We start from the raw sequence: 20148 nt of genomic DNA, 5'->3' as shown, positions 1-20148 counted from the left end.
TGGAAAGCTTTTGATTTCTCCGTCAAATCTGAACGAGAGCCTTGCTGGGCAGACTATTCTTGGTTGTAGGTTTTTCCCTTTTGTCACTTTAAGTATATCATGCCACTCTTTTCTGGACTGCAGAGCTTCTACTGAAAAATCAGCTGATAGCCTTATGGGAGTTCCCTTGTATGTCATTTGTTGCTTTTCCCGTATAGCTTTAGTGTTCTCTGTTTATCTTTGATCTTTGTCATTTTGATTACAGTCTGCCTTGGTGTGTTCCTCTTTGGGTTAATACTGTACTGTATGTGTATTTATTGGATATCTTTTCTCCCCCTAGGAATCTTCTAAACGTGTCCTTTAACCTTTCTCTCTCAGGTTCATCTTTTTTTTTTTCCCACGTTCAGTACTTTAATTTTTTAGCAGACAATTTACATACCACCCCCACCCCTTCCTTTAAGTTAGTGTGACAGTTTTCCATAATCTGCTTAAAGAGAAGCTTTGGTCAAGAATAGAATGAAAGAGCAAAACAAAAAAGAAAACCCAAATCACTGCTGCTTTTAAAAAACCAACACTTTCACCAATTATCCTCAAACAAAACACACAACAAGGTTTGCGCCATATGTGTCTTCAGTATTTCCTGGCGGCTGGCTCTTCTCCCCATCATGCGAATGGCGGAGCTGCCCAGTGCAGCCTGTCCATCCTTGTGCTGGATTTGGGAGGCTCGCTCAGCTTCACATTATCTGAAGGCCCTGGACAGAAGACTCTAAGGTCTTGAAATGCCAAATGGTCATGGCTCTGTCGATGCCAGTAGTGCAAAATTTGCGACAATCTTACTTGTCCACTTCATAAATAGACACTTGAGTGATGCTGCTCTGGTGCAGCATCCCCAGGGCCTTGTTGTGGTTCTCAGTTGTGGCCCGCTTGTCCATGTTGCGGAAGTGCTTCATGGCCGACATGTTGTGCTGGATGCGCTGTTTTGGGATGTCTAGCTTGGAGACGAAGGTCAAGCAGCCGCAGTCGTTGCATCTAAAGAGCATGGGGCAGCAGTCATGGCCAGCAGCCATGATGCTGTTCTCCGAGATGAAGGACACACTCAGGAGGGGCAGGAACTCTGTCTTCAGAGTTGAGACCTGCACACTTTTTGAGGCATCGGCAACGGACACTGTGTTGTGGCTGACCCAGGCCAGGTGGCTCCTGCTGGCGGAGAAGTTGACCTCATGCACCCAGCTGCCAGTGCCACTGCCACCAAACGCTGACATCAGCTGACCAAAAGGCATCTTGCTGCCCCAGGGTGTACTGGCTGGCTTCTCATCCACTTCTTTAATGTAGGCAGAAAACACTCTGCATTTGAAATCACAGGATCCTCCTGCCAGCAAGACATTGTTGGGATGCCAGTCCAAGCTGAGAACTGTGGAGCGAATGGGTTTTTTAATGTGCTTGCTTATTCGCCAGTCATTTTTGGACTCGAAGTAACAAACAGAAATGAGTCATGCTCCACTGCCCACAACAAATTTGTTCTGTAGTGGGGACCACTTGACAGAAGTGGCTGCATTGTTAATTCTCAGGATCACCAGGGTTGGCTTCCAGATACCATCTTTCTGACTCCAGACGTAGGCGTTGCGGTCAGCCCCTCAAGTGACCATGAGGTCACTCTTGGGAGCGCAGTCGATACCTGTGATGTGTCCATTGTGCTGCTTGAGTTTATGAATTTTCACCCACTGGCTCCCAACTTCTTATAGATGTGGACTTCATGGTTATTGGGGCTAAGGGCAATCTGGGTATGATACCAGTTCCAGGCATGACGGGTAATTGGCTCTAGTAAAAATTGATGCAGGGATATTATTCTTAGTGTTTTTAAAGGACAGAAAGCTGGGGGTTGGGGCCATCTGGACGGGCTCGGAGCGTGGAATTCGTGGACTCTGGTCAGTTGATGCGAACAGGCTCTGGCCAGGTTCATCTTTTTCTCACATTTCGGGTGATGTTTGTAAGTTAAGCCTACCAGACCTTTGTCTTTTTTGAGTTAGTCACTTATTTCTTCCCATAAAGTCTTTACAATGTTTTCTAGTCAGATTTTCCAGTTTTTTCCTTTATGGCTCTGGGTTTTACATGAGACATAGAAAAAGCCTTTTACAAAACAAAATTATTTTAGATTGAAAGAAATACACTTGTTTTCTAGTTTTTTCATGGTTTAACTTTTTAACCTTTAAAACTTTGATCCATATATAATTGAGGTAGGGGCTGAATTTTCCCCTGAAATGGCTGTCATTTGTGCTGATACTATTTATTAAATAATCCATAGATTTACTTACTGATTTGAAATAGCTCTCTGATTATATACTAAATTTTTCACATGTATTTGGGGCTTTTTATGTTGCATTTATTTGACAGTTCTTGGGCAAGATGTAAAGATTCTTGTTTTATAGTGAAGCTTTTCCAATAGCTCCCTTAGAGTTTTTTTGGGTAGCATTTGACGATTTTGGCTTGTCATTTACATTTCCTGTTTAGTTTGTGAAATGATCTTAAGTATTATGTGTTTTTTAGGAATAGGCAAGAATAAATATAACATTTTATTATTTTAGTACTTTCATTGTTGAGTGACCTACGGTGATGTACTTATGAGTTATTTCATCAGTCTATTATGTTCAACTTTTAACACCCTAGCAAAACTTTCCTAAAGGATGATAGGGTTTGAAGTAGGTTTTTTGTTTGTTGATAAATTTAACTGGTACCATACATTACTAGGACTGCCTTGTTGTAGTGGGATTGGACATAGATGAGGAGGCTAGGGCACTTAGAGGGCCTCAAGGAGAAGTTACAGGAGGAAAAGATTTTGGATCACAACTATGAAGAATATTCTAATGTTTTTGTGAAAGGAGCTTATGGGAGGTGCTGATTCCTCATAAGCATAGGCTCACTGACCATTCAGCTGGGTCCAGTGTTTTAATTAGATGGCCCTTTCCAACTCAGAGGCCTTGTGAAAAAGTAAAGGTAGGTCAAGACTAGATTTTAGGGGAAGGCAGTCTTGTATATATGGTATAGCTGTTTTACAATTACATCATTGGTGTGAACTTCATGTTTTAATGTTAATTTTTGAACAGTGTTAATTTTTGAACAATTTTGACGATTTATCTTCACCTTTGGAAACTTTTACATATTGATTTGAAATACTGATTATTTAAATGTATTATTAAATTTTTGGTATTAAAGCTTTTAATTTGTCTAATTAAGTTATCATAAATTAGCTTTCTTTACAGAATAAACTTTTAACCAGGTTATCTCCTGTGGGTATGTTTTTTTAAATTTATTTATTCATTTAATTTAATTTTTTAAAAATTTACTTATTGATTTGTTTATTTTTGGCTGCATTGGGTCTTTGTTGCTGCCTGCAGGCTTTTCTCTAGTTGTGGCGAGTGGGGGCTACTCTTCGTTGTGGTGTGTGGGCTTCTCATTGCAGTGGCTTCTTGTTGCGGAGCACGGGCTCTAAGTGCACGGGCTTCAGTAGTTGTGGCTCACGGGCTCTAGAGTGCAGGCTCAGTAATTGTGGCGCACGGGTTTAGTTGCTGCATGACATGTGGAATCTTCCCGGACCAGGGCTCGAGCCCGTGTCCCCTGCATTGGCAGGCGGATTCTTAACCACTGCTCCACCAGGGAAGTCCTGTGGATATGTTTTTAAATGAGCAGTGTCTTTTCCTGGGAAAATGGACTAGTTGGGGCTTGATGGGTAAGCAGAAGTCTGAAAGATATTGGTATAACTCTCAGCAGCTACCAGCTACACAGATACTTTTCATTTTCTTGGAGAAGCTGTTCAAACTGATTTATCTAGTCTTGTATTAAAGGAAAAAAAAGGAAGTTTGGTTAAAAAAAAAAAGAAATAGAAGTTTCACGTGTTGTGACATGATAACTAATGGAGAAGTGAAATTTTATTATTCATCTCTGGTATTAGTTGGATTTGTTTCAGACTGGGGTAGCAGTTCTCTAGAACGGGTATTGCTGAAATAACTTAAATGGTATGTTAATAAGGTGTGAGTCATAGAAACAAGTACGTGTTGCAGTTTACAAGGAGAAATTGCACCTCAGCTTTAAGATTTCAGTGTAATCTGTAAAGTTAATTTTAGAAAAGCTGTTATAAATGGACTTCCCATGTCAGGCGACTCAGTGTTTTGATTTGCTAGATTATCTTATCTTTTGGTTGCTTTGAATGTTTTTCTTCTTACCTTAAAAGATAATTTTATAATTGTATTGTGGGCTCTGGGGACATTATACTTTTGGTGTAGAGAATGGAAATTTAGGTAAGTTTTTATATTTTGATGGCTATTTCAGTAAATGATTAATAATTTGTTTTTCTCATTGGTGTCTTTTTCTTATTTATTTGTAGAATCAAGTATTTAAAAACTTACTGTAGACTTAATACACACGTGAACTTTTAAACATATATAGCTGTACAATATAAGGTGAATCTACTTTTTCTGTGTGTTTTCGTTCCAAGTACTTTATACATTTTCTTAAGTTTAAAATTTTAATCTGTCTGGATATCTATTTGATCTGAACGATCAGATAAATTGATTTTTAAATTTTTAAAAATCAATTTGAATCTATTTTAGGTTTTGAGTTCCATTATTTTCTGTTCTTTTATCTTTTATCACACTGCAGTATATTGCTACTTTCCTATAATTGTTACACAATTATCTCCTATCTCATAGAATGCTATGAATGTGTACATAGAGAATAAATGCTCTAGGATTTTAGGAGGAAGAGAAATATCTGTAGGCAAGGTACTTGAGCTGGAAGAGTAGACCTCATTGAGGCTCAGGTTTGGTTTTTATGCTCTGTTTTATTGATACTATGTACTTCCTCGGGTGGGTCATAAATTCATTTAAAGTCAGTGAATCTATTTGTGCAACACTGCTAAGCACCCTGTATTCTCTCCAAAGTTTTAAATTTAAGTGGAGAATCAAAATGAACAAAATTTATAAGTAAAAAATAACAATGTAATAATTATAATGTGTTTTATAGGACCACCAGCGCCACCCTTTCCACCCTTACTCAGAACTAAACTTTGTTTCCCATTTCATTAAGAAAATAGTAGCATTAGGAGGATAATTTTTACAGACTTCTACACTGTATCTACCTCCTTGCCTATGTTTCCGTCTAAGGCTAGTCTCTTCAGAATTTGTACACCAAATTCTTTTCCTCTTGCCATTTGAGAACATTGTCCCTCACCCCTCACTCTCTTGCATCATCAGTCTTTCTGCTTCTGCCAGATCATCTTTATCAGCATATTAACATGCTGTTATTTCTCCTGTCTTTAAAAACTTTAAAAACCAAAGCCCCAACCTCATATTCCCCTCCAGCTTCCATTGCATTTCTTTTATTACTTCAGAGGAAGTCTTCTCGAAAGAGTTGTTCACACCTGCTGGAGTTCTCACTTTTGACTTCACTTCAGTCAGGTTTTGATGACTACCACTCTACTGCTTTGGTCAGTCACCACTAATGTCTCTGTTGCTAAAATCCAATAGTCAATTTCTATCAATAGTTTTTACTGTACTTTATTTACTAACACCATTTGACAAAGTTGATTAATCTCTCTTTCTTAATATAATTTATTCATTTAGCAACCAGGGTGACATTTCTCCTAATTTTCTTTCTACTTCTCCTTCGCTGTTTCCTTTGCAAGTTCCTCTTCATCTTCCTGTTGTTGAATTGTCCAGGGGCTCTGTCTTGAGATCTGGGCTCTGTTTATACCCATTCCCTTGGTGATTTTATCCAAGCTTATGGCTTTAAATATAATTTATATGCTGAGTATGACTAAATTTATATTTTTAGCATGTATTCCTCACCTGCCTAAGCACTCTTTGTTTAGCTGTCTGCTGGATATCTCCACCTGTCTAAAACCTAACTCCTGGTCTTTAACCCCAACCATGTCCTTTCCACACTTCCCCCATCTCAGTAAAGGGCAAGTCTTATTTTTGGCTTAGTCTGAAAGCTTTGGAGTTGTCTTTGTCTTTGCTTGTTCTCTCACACCCCATTTTCCAGTCCTCAGCAAATCATCTTTTCACTACCCTCATAGTGTACTCAGAATTTGACTACTTTTTACTACCCCTCTTGCTACCTGCTTGCTCTGATCATCTGTTGCCTAGATTACTTCAGTTGTCTCTTAAGTTTTCCCTGCTGTCACCTTCTCCCTATACCTTTTTCTACTCAAAACCCTCTGTTGGTTTCCCATATTACTCAGAGTACAAGCCACAGCCCTTCCATTTGCCTGTAAAAAACTACATGATTTGTTCACTGCGCCCTGCCCCCTTCAAGTGATCTCTTTAACCTCATCTTCTACTACTATTCCTCTTGTTCATTATACTTGAACCACATTGTCTTTATTGTTCTTGGTCAAATGTGTCAGGTTGTGTTCTGTCTCATATACTGTATATTAACTGCTGGACTGTCTTCCTTTTAGTAGAATGTTAGCCTTATAAGGGCAGGCATTGTGGCCTTTTGTACTGTTGTTTATTCAGAATGCCCTGGAAAACAAGGTTGACGTATACTAATTGGTGCTAAATAACTATACAAAGTGAATTAATAGACTGTTGTGGAAGATGGTAGTTGAAAAGATATTTTCATAGGTGTGATTTGGGCTGTGTTTTGAAGGATAAGTGAAGATTTGATACAAAGGACAAGGCAAAGGTTTCTAGATTTGATACTAGGGAGGAGGGGAAATTGGACTTTTTAGAGAGTTTTTCCTTTTTGTTCCCCAATTTAGAACCTGTAGTACCTTCTTAGTGCTGATTTTGTCTACTCAGTTGACTGCTGATATTCTGTAGCTGGTTGTAGTTTATATTTCCTCAAAATCATATCTAAAACTCCCAGACAAAAACCTATTCCTTGTCTTGAACTTGACATGTGATTTCATAATTTACAGATTTCGGCCAAGCTAGAAACATAGGAGTTAGTTGTCTTAGACTCCTTCCTCACTTTCACCATGCTCTTTTTTTTTTTTCCTTGGGTCGCGCCAAGTGGCATGTGGGATCATCTTTGTTGCCTGACCAGGGGTTGAACCTGTGCCCCCTGCATTGGAAGCACAGCGTCTTAACCACTGGACTGTTAGGGAAGTCCTTCACCATGCTCTAATAGTTGCCTCGTCCTCTATCTGCATTGACTTAATTCACTCTCACTTTAGCCTATTGAAATAGTTATTTTAATTGGTGTCCTTGCACCTGTGTTAACCTATCCATTGGATTTTAAATTTTGATGCTAATTTTTATTTGTAGAAGTCCTAATTGATTCGTATCTACCCAGTTACTTTTTTTTTTTTTTTTTTTTTTTTTGCGGTACGCGGGCCTCTCACTGTTGTGGCCTCTTCCGTTGCGGAGCGCAGGCTCAGCGGCCATGGCTCACGGGCCCAGCCGCTCCACGGCATGTAGGATCTTCCCGGACCAGGGCACGAACCCGTGTCCCCTGCATCGGCAGGCGGACTCTCAACCACTGTGCCACCAGGGAAGCCCAGCCCAGTTACTTTTGATAGTTTCTGTTCTTTGCTCATTTTTCCAGTTACCTCTTCTTTATGTGTGTAGGTTATAATCTATATCTATTAATTCCAGTATCTTGAATCTTGAGGGATGTGATTCCTTAGTTTATTTTTGTTGCCTCTTGCTCATGGTGGCTTCTGTCATTTTGTGTTGTGGGCTGTTATCTGGATGACAGTCTTCTTTGGAAATCTTGAGGTTCCTGGCTTGAGGGAGCAATATACCAAAGAAGATGTGCATTCACTTCTGCCACATGCACTATGGGCACCACCAACTTGGAACCACTTAAATTTTTTGTCTTGGCATTTCCAAGATCGTGTTAAGTAGTTTGGACTTTAGACCTATGTAAGAAGAGACCCCTGGAGCCAAGGCAGAATTGGGACCAAAAGTCAAGACTCTTGACTTTATTTTAGTGCTTTATTATATTGCCGTTTATCAATTTTAAAATTTATTTTTTTCAGGATATATCTGGAATATGACATGCATACTTTATTTGAAGGTTAGTGACACCATAATGTTTAATCTTACATTTTACCAAGAAGGGTTCAGAAAATACTGTAGTTAACTTCTGTTGTATAATGGAAATCTGAGTAAGTGATACTTGTCCATGAATATACTTTTTATCAGTGTATGGTACTTCCATAGATAAAGTTTTCCTCAAAAAAAATAACTTGAACATTAAAAAAACAACATAAGATGTTATTATGGATTTAAAGGAAGAGAAACATGGCATGTTTAGAACACAGACTACTTAGATTCAGCATGATCAGGTTACAGATAGATTTTTTAACTTACGAACTCTGTTATTTTTTGCGGTACGCGGGCCTCTCACTGTTGTGGCCTCTCCTGTTGCGGAGCACAGGCTCCGGACGCGCAGGCTCAGCGGCCATGGCTCACGGGCCCAGCCGCTCCGCAGCATGTGGGATCTTCCCAGACAGGGGCAGGAACCCGTGTCCCCTGCATCGGCAGGCGGACTCTCAACCACTGCGCCACCAGGGAAGCCCATGAACTCTGTTTTTACAAAGAACCTGTGATAAGAGCTTTTAGCTTAGGTTTCACAGCTACTTCTAGTAATATTATAACTATGTTGTACATTGGATAAAGCTCTTGTAGGCTACTCTTGGTGCCTGTATATCTTTTCAAGGTGTATTCATTTAGTTCTTCAGACATTACAGATTTATACAGGAACTTCTAAGAAATTAAGTGTTCCTGGGTTGAAAACTACCTTTCCCTCAAATCTTTGCTTGCTCTTTACAAATATGCTTGCTTGTATGTTGTTCGGTATACATCCGTGGAAAAAAATTGACTTTCAGTTTGTTCAGACTTCAGTCTTGGATTTTTGTTATATTTTTCTTACTGGTTCTTTTGAGTCACTCCAGTTGACATACTTTTATCAATTGAAGCACAGATAATTTAAAAAATTAGTTTTTTGGTGTCATTTGTTTTAAATGTTCTTTTAGTTTAAAGAAAATGGTGTCAGAGGCAAGAGTAACTAAAATACTGTGGTAGTAAGGAAAGAGATTTCAAAATTCTTACATTTACTTGAAATTCAATAGTATACCTATCAAACTGCTTGCATTTTTCCTTGTAATATGTAAGTAACGGTTCTTTTAAAATTTGTGTTTATTTAAACTTTTAAAAGTATAATATTGTGCATTCAGCATGGTTACTTAAATTTCTGTTTTAATGTAGAAAAATTTAAAAAGTTGAGCAATGAACTGTATGTTAAAAATATTTGGGGCTTCCCTGGTGGCACAGTGGTAGAGAGCCCTCCTGCCGATGCAGGGGACACAGGTTCGTGCCCCGGTCTGGGAAGATCCCACATGCCGCGGAGCGGCTGGGCCCGTGAGCCATGGCTGCTGAGCCTACATGTCCGGAGCCTGTGCTCCGCAACAGGAGAGGTCACAACAGTGAGAGGCCCGTGTACAGAAAAAAAAAAAAAAAAAAGGAATTAAAACTTTTATGAGTTTCTCTTAAACTAACAAAATTTAAAATATTAAGGCAAGCGAGACTGCACCCATGATTATGGCACAACTCTTTAATTTACATATTCATCTCAATAACCTATTATACATGAGGTGTTTTGATCATACAAGTAAAACTGTGATTTTGACTATTCAGTATTTAATTGAATTTAAGAAAGTCTCAGTATTTACAGTTTTAACAGCAGTGTTTTATTGAGTTGATATTTGCTAATTTAACCCATTCTGATGTTGTATATTCTATCTCAGTTTTTTGTATTATATATAATACTGCTGTGAACATCTTTATATATGCTTTTCTTTGTAAATTTCTTGGGATAAAGAATCAGGAATGTTGGATTAAAGCAACGCAAACACTTTCTTGACTTTAAATTTGCCTTGGTGTTTTGGTTGGGCTCCTCCTAGTTGCAGAAAGAGCTCCCATGACTGGGAATTGAATTGTGTGAAGGGAATCTTCTGAAAAATCCAGAAATGGAAATCATGATTCTTCCAGGCTCGTGTGGGACCTGGAAAAGGGACCTAGAAAAATCATCAGAACATTTGAGGAATGTGTGTTTCAGAGTTCTTGTGGTCTCATGGCCTCTTTTCTCCCTGAACGTTTGCTTCTTGCTCTGCTTCATCATAGATTTTGCTCTCCTAAGACTTAAGTTGCATGTGGGTGCAGTTTGTTGTTCATCAAAGCCCTTCTGACTTTGACTTGACCTTTTTTCAGCATCTGTGGTTGCTTCTAAGTGCCTTAGCCTCTTTTCTTTCCTCAAAGCAAAAATCCATAGAGTTCTAAGTCATTGTTTTGTCCTTTTTCTCCCCCAATTCCCCAGCCAAGTTGAACAGGCTTTGTAGCCTGTAGGTGGTCATGTTAAAACAAACAAAAATCAAAAACAAAACATCTTTTAGGGCTTTCCTGGTGGCGCAGTGGTTGAGAGTCCGCCTGCCGATGCAGGGGACACGCGTTCGTGCCCCGTTCCGGGAGGATCACACATGCTGCGGAGCAGCTGGGCCCGTGAGCCATGGCCGCTGAGCCTGCGCGTTCGGAGCCTGTGCTCCGCAACGGGAGAGGCCACAACAGTGAGAGGCCCGCGTACCACAAAACAAACAAACAAACAAACATCTTTTAAAAAGCATTTCTGGTTGACCACTAACTGGCACAGTAAAATATGTTTAATAAATTAAAAATCTTGGATAGTTCATGAATTATCAGGGAAGAACAATTCTGTATAAAGTTCCTTTTAGTGTTTTGTTAGCACATGATTCCTTTTCCCCTTCATCTTGTTAAAACCTTCTCTTAGTAAGTCCAGGGTTGTGTTAATACCATTAAAAATTTTGCTTCTTAATTAAACATTATTAAGAGAGGATGGTGATTGCCCTTGTTTTTGCAGTATAACTTTTTTTTACAGTAAGAGGTACCTTGAAAAAAATTGAGAAAAGCATCTTATTTGTAACTTATTTTAGTGCCAAATGACATATCCTAACATTTTGATTTTTTACTGTATTATATTTCCATATCCTTGTTGTAGCCCACCATGTCATGAGGCTGTTAGTTAACTGGAATAAAGGTGCTCACAGTTTGTGAATGGACTTAAATCTTTAAGTGGAGGAATGAACCACCTTTGTTTTCTTTGCAGTTAAGAGTGTGGTACTTTTAATGGATATCTAGTGTGTTGGTAATAGTTAATGCCTCTTTATTTCCATGTATAGTAGTATTCATGAACATTGTACAGTAAGAGGAAAACTAAATACTAATAGTGTCAAAAGTGGATATTTTTTGGGAAAAAGTAATGAATGGCTAAGTTTTTTTTCCCTTCCGTTAGAACCTTTCCACATGATTTAAAAATGGAAGGCTGGGGGCTTCCCTGGTGGCGCCGTGGTTGAGCGTCCACCTGCCGATGCAGGGGACATGGGTTCGTGCCCCGGTCCGGGAAGATCCCACATGCCGCGGAGCGGCTGGGCCCATGAGCCATGGCCGCTGAGCCTGCGCGTCCGGAGCCTGTGCTCCGCAACGGGAGAGGCCACAACAGTGAGAGGCCTGCGTACCGCAAAAAAAAAAAAAAAAGGAAGGCTGTGTTACACTCCTAGTTACCACAAAATTTTTTTAAAAGTATATTCAAATTGTATTTGGCAAAGTAATCCAGTATGTGATTTAAAAAACCTGTTCAGATTTGTAGATCAGGTTAAATATGAAATACCACTTGAAAGAACAGAGATTTTTTGTGTTTAATAAGACTGACTCAGGTTTTTGTTTCTTCCTTCTTTCACATTTAGGTTTTATAGGATCACATTAACAAAAGCACCATGGAGTTTTATGAGTCAACATATTTTATTGTTCTTATTCCTTCAGTAGTTATTACAGTAATTTTCCTCTTCTTCTGGCTTTTCATGAAAGAAACATTATATGATGAAGTTCTTGCAAAACAGAAAAGAGAACAAAAGCTTATTCCTACCAAAACAGATAAAAAGAAGGCAGAAAAGAAAAAGAATAAAAAGAAAGAACTCCAAAATGGGAACCTCCATGAATCTGATTCTGAGAGTGTACCCCGGGACTTTAAATTATCTGATGCCTTGGCTGTGGAAGATGAGCAAGTTGTACCTGTTCCACTGAATGTGGTTGAAAGTTCAAGTAGTGTTAGAGAAAGAAAGAAGAAGGAAAAGAAACACAAGCCTGTACTAGAAGAACAGGTCACCAAAGAAAGTGATGTATCAAAGATTCCATGCAAAAAAGTGGAACCTGTCCCAGTTACTAAACAGCCAACCCCCCCCTTGGAAGCAGCTGCCTCAAAGAAGAAACCAGGGCAGAAGAAGTCTAAAAATGGAAGCGGTATTGTATTCTATTCAACTTTATTGCGTGGTTATATTTGTTTTAATAACTTTAGAGTTTGAAGTTCAGATACTTTGTTAAGTGTGCATACAAATGTTAAATACTGAATCTGAAATTGAGAACATTATCCTTTTCACTGTGTGTTTGCTTTCATTCATTGCTGATAGAAAGAATTAGTACTGAGCATAAAACAGTGTTCAAAACTAAATTTCACATTACAAATGTGGAAAAGGCCTTTAGTGGAAATATATAAAATCTGTTTATATATATAAAATATAAATATATAAAATATATTATAGAAATACATAAAACCACTGAGGACCTGTAAATATCAGTAGTTAGAAATGTTCACATTTATTTCAACCAGTACTTTCTAATCAGTGTGATAGGAATTAAAGATGAAAAGAAAAATCAGATATCATTTTCACCTTTGATTGATTAATTTTGCAAACATTTGTAATACATGTGTTTTGTGCTAGGCATTAGATTAGGTACTAGGACTGCAGAGATGAAGTGTGCATTTTCAAGGTAGCCTCATGCTAGTTGTAGATACAAAGAGAAATAGGTTATTATAATATAAAAAGTTTAGTATAATGAGCTAGGTATGTCTAAACCAGTGTTGGAGTTCTAAGGTGGGCCACTTAAAGCATGTAATGCCTAAAGTTAATCTTAAAGGTTGAATAAGTGCTAGCTAGTTTTTCTTGGTGGATAGGGTGTTCCAAGGAGAGAGCTTAATAGGTACAACAGAAAGGACGTGAGAAATGGTGTGCTGATGGTTGAAATTGCAGTTTGCTCTGTATGAAAGGACTTGTGTTCACTATTAAGTTGTTTTTGTATCTTAACTTATGTAGTATTAGGTTAGTTATACTGGATTTTAAATATTTGCTTGCCAGCTCTGATCAAGCATCGTACTAGAGAAATAAGAGTAAAGGGGACAGAAGGACATGTAAGTCAATAATGAAATGTGACTTATATAAGAAAAATACAAAGTATAGAAATACTACGGAGCCAAAACACCTAGTGCTTATGGGGACCATGGGTCAAAAGCTTTACAGAGGAGGCAGTGCCTGAGCTGGGTCTTCCGGAATGAATCACTTCATCGAGCAAATAGTGGGATCTCATTCCCCACTGGCAGAAGATCATGCATAAAGGCATTAAAGATGCAAGAGTACAGTGTATTGTTGAACCATGAAATGGGAGGTGGGGAGGGTAGGAACAAAGCTGAAAAGCTAATGGAGTGGGTAGATCATGATGATTTTTGTATACAATGCTAAGGAGCTGGGATGTTGTGATTTGGCCATTGTTGAAGATTTTCAAGCAGGCTTAGTTTACATGGCCTGATTTACATTTTAGAAAGGTATTTTTGGCAGAACTAGGGAAGACAAGTTTCATAGGGCAGTGTTTAATATAGGCACACTTGTTAAGAGGGTATTATTCTCCAGAGTTAAGTTGAAGGACTGAACTGTGGTAGTGACAGAAGAAATAGTAAGGAGGTTAGAGAGATCTGCAAAGCAAAAATGACGTGACTAACGTTATGCATAGGATATGGCAGACAGAGGAGAAAGCAGGATCAAAGATAATTTCCAAGTTTTAAGTTAGGTCAGGGTAGGCAAACTGCAACCTGTGAGCCAAATCTGGCCTGCTTCTCGTTTTTTATGGCCCATGAGCCAAGAATGGTTTTTATATTTCAAATGGATTAAGAAAACTAAAGGAGTAATATTGTGTTAAATATGGAAATTATATGAAATTCAAACCTCTGTGTCCATAAATCAAGTTTTTTTGAATGCAGCCTCACTCAATGTGTTAACGTTTGTCTGTGGCTGGCTTTCACACTGCAACAGCAGGTGAATAGTTGTGACAGAGTCTAAATGGCCCACAAAACCAGAGTATTTACTGTTCAGCCCTTTGTAGAAAAGATTACTCAAGCTCTGATTGGTAAATGTTGATAGCTTTAAGAGGGAATAATGGGGAGAGAGTGGATGTGTGCCCAGAGGAGAATGCTTTCAGTTTGTGTTTCTGGTGCCTATAGGGGCTATTTACATAGGGAGGATGCAGTAGGAAATTTAAGTGCAGAGGCATAAGGCTAGACTACAGATTCAGAAGCCTTATTAAGCATGATGGTAGTAGTTGATGTCGTGGGTGTAGAGAAGATCATTCAAGGAAAGTATTTAAAATGAGGACACAATCCTGAAGAATACCAGTGTATAAGGTATTCAGTAGGAACAGCTTACAAAGGAGACTGCAAAGGAATATTCCAAGTGTAAGAAAAGAATTATCATGGGAGCTGAATTTTATTGTGGTACAAATATATGTAACATAAAATTTACCATTTTAAAGTATAAGTTCTGGGCTTCCCTTGTGGCTCAGTGGTTGAGAGTCCGCCTGCCAATGCAGGGGATGCGGGTTCGTGCCCCGGTCCGGGAAGATCCCACATGCCGCGGAGCGGCTGGGCCTGTGAGCCATGGCCGCTGAGCCTGTGCGACCGGAGCCTGTGCGACCGGAGTCTGTGCTCCGCAATGGGAGAGGCCACAACAATGACAGGCCCACGTCCCGCAAAAAAAAAAAAAAAAAAAGTATAAGTTCTGTGGCATTAAGTACATTCACATTCTTGCACAGTCATCACCACCAGCCATCTCAAGAACTTTTGGTCTTTCCCAACTAAAATTCTGTACCCGTTAAGCACTAATTCCCCATTCTTCCCTCTCTCTAGTTCTTGGCAAGCACCATCCTACTTTCCGTGTCTATGAATTTGACTACTCTAGGTACTTCATATAAGTGAAATCATACAATATTTGTCCTTTTGTGACTGGCTTATTTCACTTAGCATAATGGAGAAGAGAGTAATTTAAAGAGGTAGAGACCAATAGTATGAAATGCTAAATAGAATTCAAATAAGGATTAAAGGATATTATTGGTAGAATGTGGCATTTGGGACACTAGGGACCTGAGTAAAATCTTTCATGGATATAATGGAAGAGAGAAAAATCAGGTTGCAATTAGTTGAGAAATGATTGGTAGGAAAGGAAGTACAGACTGTTCTTTGGTCAGTATAAAAAGGAAATGGGTGTGGGGGGCTAGGGATTACAGTGGTGGGAAGGGTTTTATTTTTTAAGATGATAAGGGATTTGACCATGCCTATAAGCTGAGTAGGGCTAGGAGTGGCTGAGAAATGGGATATAAAAGAAGGAGCAAGTACTAGAAGTCCTGATGAAGTTAAAGAGCATATGTGGCAGAGTAAGAAAGCTAGAATAAGTGAGAGAATTGTACATCAGAGTTTAAAATTTTGGTGGTAAAGCATTTTAGGAAGTATTCATTAATAATTGAATCTTTTCTGGTGTGTTCATTGTTTGCTATGATGATTTTTCATTTATTTTTATTAAAGATGATCAGGATAAAAAGGTGGAACCTCTTATGGCACCGTCAAAAAAGCAAGAACCATTACCCCTGCATCAAGAGACTAAACAAGAAGGTGGATCAGGAAAGAAGAAGGTTTCATCAAAGAAGCAAAAGACTGAAAATGGTGAAATGTGTAGATATGTATTTTATAAATACTAATTCTAGAGAAGTCCACTAGGACAAGGAACCTAGAGACCTCACATGCTCTTTAACTTCCAGCTTAATATGTACCATAACAGCTTTAAAACTAATACAAGCCCATGGTGCTTTGACAGATGGTTAGGGTATAAGTTTGTGGTGAAGACCTTTATATGAAATTTATAAAAGGACAGAAGCATTTATAAATATTCTCATTCTTAACTGAGTTTTGAAAATAATGTTAATAGCATACAAACTCTATAGAAGAAAAGTATTCCTGAAATATTTGTACTTTTTAATATCACATAAAGATTATGCTTGAGAACATTAGTTAAATTTATCATTACCCTACATTCCTAACTATTTATTAAACATAATTTGCATGTGTGTATGAGAAGCATCCAGTTAAAAGTGATGGAGCAATTTTTATCTGTTCCGAATTGTCCACAGAAGACTTAGCTATGAAATTTACGTAGATAAAACAGTGATTTTTATAATATTGGGCTGTGATATCAACTAGTGCTAGAAAATAGTAAAACTGGCAAGGGAAAAGATGAAATTCTGTTATTTGCATTAAAATTATGATATATCAAGCAATCAGGTATAGAAAAATATTATCACAAAATATTTGTTAATATTAAATATTTATTATACATTTTAAATGAAAGAACTGTATGTGCCCCAGAGTTTTTTTTTTTTTTTTAAGGTAGGGATATAGAGAGACTTCCATATGGGTGTGGAAGTTTGTGTCTCTAACCAACAGATATCAGACTTCAGTATTCAAACTTTTCCCATTAAAATTAGGAACAAAGTAAGAAGCCTTCCTTCCTCCACTTTTAATGTGGTTCTGGAAGTTTTAACTAGTGTAGTAAGATGTACCATATAAGTTAGAGGCATAACTATTAGAAATGAGAAGATATCTGCAAGGAGCAGTGACTAATTTTGTATCTAGCAAGGAAAAAAACTCAGGAATTAACCAATTGGAATAAGAGGTCAGTAAAGTACCAACATACATTAAAAATTAATAGTTTTCCTTGAGCACTAATTAAATGTGAATGGATTCTTAGTTAAATCAGGAGAAACATGAGAACTAACTAAAATGTATAGGGATGTATAAGAAGAAATTTTCAGATACTATTAGAGGAGATGTGTGATACAAATGATATGCTATAAAATAATATTGAACTGGTATTTCTTAATTAGAAGAGTGTTTTGAGTTGTTAAATGATAAAATAGGAATTTAAAGCCAAATTGAGCTGGTATTAGAGATTTGAAAATAACTTCATTTATCATTAAACTTAATTGTGCTTACATGTTATTTAATTACTCTGTTATAAAAAATGCTGAGTAATTATGATTTTGTTGAACTTAAATTACAGTCTTGGTAGATGAACCCCTTATTCATGCAACAACTTATATTCCTTTGATGGATAATGCTGATTCAAATCCTGTGGTGGATAAGAGAGAGGTTATTGATCTGATTAAACCTGACCAAGTAGAAGGAATTCAGAAAACAGGGGCTAAAAAACTGAAGATTGAAGCTGATAAAGGTAATATACAGAATGTGACAATCTTTTGTATTGAAAAAAACACATTTTTGAGTTCTGATGGAGTGAGTGTGTTTTCTCATAGAAGCAATGAATTGCAAAAGACTAATAGAATCTTTGTAGTAAAAGATTTATTGGTAGTTTTCTAATCCACCTTCTCAGTTTTGTAGAGCTGGACATTAGACTTTGACTTGCCTAAGGTTTCATAGCTGTTTTGCTGTCGGGTAATCTGTTCCCTTCTATTATTGTCTCTCAGAGTTTTCTATGCTAATTCACAACGGCCTTATTATTATTATTACTATTATTATTATTATTGTTATTATTTTGGCCGAGTCACATGGTTTGCGGGATCTTAGTTCCCCAACCAGGGGTTGAACCGGGGCCCATGGCAGTGAAAGTGCTGAGTCCTAGCCACTGGACCACCAGGGAACTCCATATTATTTTTTTAATAGTTTTTTTTTTTTTTTAAACAGCACTTTTAGGTTCATAGCAAAATTGAGTGGAAAGTACAGAGTTTCCATATACCCCTTGTTCTCATACATGCACACAACTGCCTTTTTAAACTTATAATGTAGCTGAAGTATTAAAAGCTCTGGGCACCTTTGGGTGTAATGGGTGGCAGTTGCTTTTAATGAGAGGCCGCTGTTGCCTAATATAAGAGCCCTAGGGGAATCGAAGTGGGTGAGTCAGGAGATGTTTGGCACATGGATTTTTAAAATGTTAGGATTGCTGTATATACTTGATGTTTGTAAAATCAGACTTCCTTTTTGTAATTGTCTTCGAGCTTATTTTCTCATCTGTAAAATTTGGCTCATAAGTCCTAAGTATTACAGTTAAATGACAGTATTTGTGAACATATTTAGTATAGATACTACCATATATTAGACATTTGCATTTTTTTTTTTTTAAAGTAAGGGTATACTGGCACTTTAATATTCTGCAGTTTGGATACAAACCACTATGTACATAGAATGGATAAACAACAAGGTCCTACTGTATAGCCCAGGGAACTATATTCAGTATCCCATGATAAACCATAATGGAAAAGAATCTAAGAAATAATGTACATATATATATGTATAACTGAATCACTTTGCTGTACAGCAGAAATTAACACAACATTGTAAATCAACTATATTTCCAATTAAGAAAACATAAAAAATATTCTGCAGGTTGAGCAAATTTTTATTTAATGTAATTATTCCATATTATATTAAAAATGATAAACACTTTTTCTCTGTGGACTAGAGCATTAATTGTTGTTTGACCTGAAATGTAAATCTGTTTTCTCTTGGTTACTGACTTTCTGGGTCAAGAATTCTTGGTGCTTTACCTTTGCTGAAGTTGTTACTTATATCTTTTAAATGTTAACTTTTTTTTTTTAAAGAGAATGCTGAAGTAAAATTTAAAGATTTTCTTCTGTCCTTGAAGACTATGATATTTTCTGAAGATGAGGCCCTTTGTGTTGTAGACCTGCTAAAGGAAAAGTCTGGTGTGATACAGGATGCTTTAAAGAAGGTAAGCATATTTTAGATTATGAGCCTATTTGAGGGCAGTGATTAGAAGTTCACCAAGCAAGACTTCTGCTAGAGCAATAAGTTATAACCTACTCCCATCCTTCATACCCCGAAAGCACTTAGTGACATTTAAAAGTTCTGGAATGCCTTCGGAAGTTATTTCGTATATCCATACTAATCAATATACTTACTTAGTTCAGTTAGGTGTCCGAATCATCTGAGGTTTTGACAAAAACGAATTGCTTATAATAAGTAAGAAGATTTATATAACTTCAAAGTCATTTGGCACTTGGCTAAGTTGTACCTTGCTTTCCTGTGAATGTAAGTGCTGAAGGCAAGGTCGGGTGATTTCTGGATGACATATGGAATGTTTTTGTGACTGAAGATAGCACCATTCAAAGCACCTGGGCATCTTTTTCGTGTGTGTGTGTGTGTGTGTGTGTGTGTGTGTGTGTATGTATGTATAGAATACTACTGTTCTAAAGTAAATGCTTTGAATGATAGAATCATTGCTATGACTGACTAAAATTTGAAAAAAACAAAGCCATGAAGCTAATATTTAATTTCTCATTATATTATACTCACTATATTATCAGGTCTACTAACTATCTCATATTGGGAAATGTGACAAGTTTTTAAGTGTTACTTTGTGTGAGATAAGATGACATGGTATCCGGTGTTCAATATTAGATTGTGGATGTGACCATTCTTATTTTAAACACACATACACACACACTCCTAACACACTTTTCTGCCTTTAAACCTTTAGTGGCTTCCATTTATTCTTTTTTTTTCCCCATCTTTATTGGAGTAATTGCTTTATGATGTGTTTCTGCTGTACAATAAAGTGAATCAGCTGTATGTATACATATATCCCCATATCCCCTCCCTCTTGAACCTCCCTCCCACCCTCCCTATCCCACCCCTCTAGGTGGTCACAAAGCACCGAGCTGATCTCCCCGTGTGATGCAGCTGCTTCCCACTAGCTATCTGTTTTACATTTGGTAGTGTATATATGTCCATGCTACTCTCTCACTTCGTCCCGGCTTAACCTTCCCCCTCCCCATGTCCTCAAGTCCATTCTCTACGTCTACATCTTTATTCCTGTTCTACCTCTAGGTTCATCAGAACCATTTTTTTTTTTTAGATTCCATATATATGTGTTAGCATACAGTATTTGTTTTTCTCTTTCTAACTTATGTCACTCTGTATGACAGACTCTGGGTCCATCCATCTCTACAAATAACTCAGTTTCAT

General features: G+C 37.6%; 1 protein-coding gene and 1 pseudogene across 17 annotated transcripts in view; one reads left to right on the top strand and one right to left on the bottom strand.

The window, feature by feature from the left end:
• Nucleotides 1-20148, top strand: part of KTN1 (kinectin 1) — a 118606-nt gene that overhangs the window by 27973 nt on the left and 70485 nt on the right. For 13 of the 17 annotated variants that reach the window (XM_067734815.1, XM_067734769.1, XM_067734761.1 and 10 more), the window contains exons 2-6: nt 7961-7998; nt 11741-12293; nt 15676-15813; nt 17207-17377; nt 18762-18892. In XM_067734815.1, coding sequence (XP_067590916.1) covers nt 11771-12293; nt 15676-15813; nt 17207-17377; nt 18762-18892 — 963 coding nt within the window. In that variant the 5' untranslated portion in view covers nt 7961-7998; nt 11741-11770. Of the gene's footprint in view, nt 1-4038; nt 4272-7960; nt 7999-11740; nt 12294-15675; nt 15814-17206; nt 17378-18761; nt 18893-20148 lie in introns of those variants that run through there. The other 4 variants (XM_067734736.1, XM_067734743.1, XM_067734739.1 and 1 more) reach the window with 4 other exon arrangements.
• Nucleotides 473-1917, bottom strand: LOC137223313 (actin-related protein 2/3 complex subunit 1A pseudogene; annotated as a pseudogene).

This window comes from Pseudorca crassidens, chromosome 1 (genome assembly GCF_039906515.1).
Source record: "Pseudorca crassidens isolate mPseCra1 chromosome 1, mPseCra1.hap1, whole genome shotgun sequence".
NCBI classification, from domain to species: domain Eukaryota; kingdom Metazoa; phylum Chordata; class Mammalia; order Artiodactyla; family Delphinidae; genus Pseudorca; species Pseudorca crassidens.
This window is presented reverse-complemented; position numbering and strand designations above follow the sequence as displayed.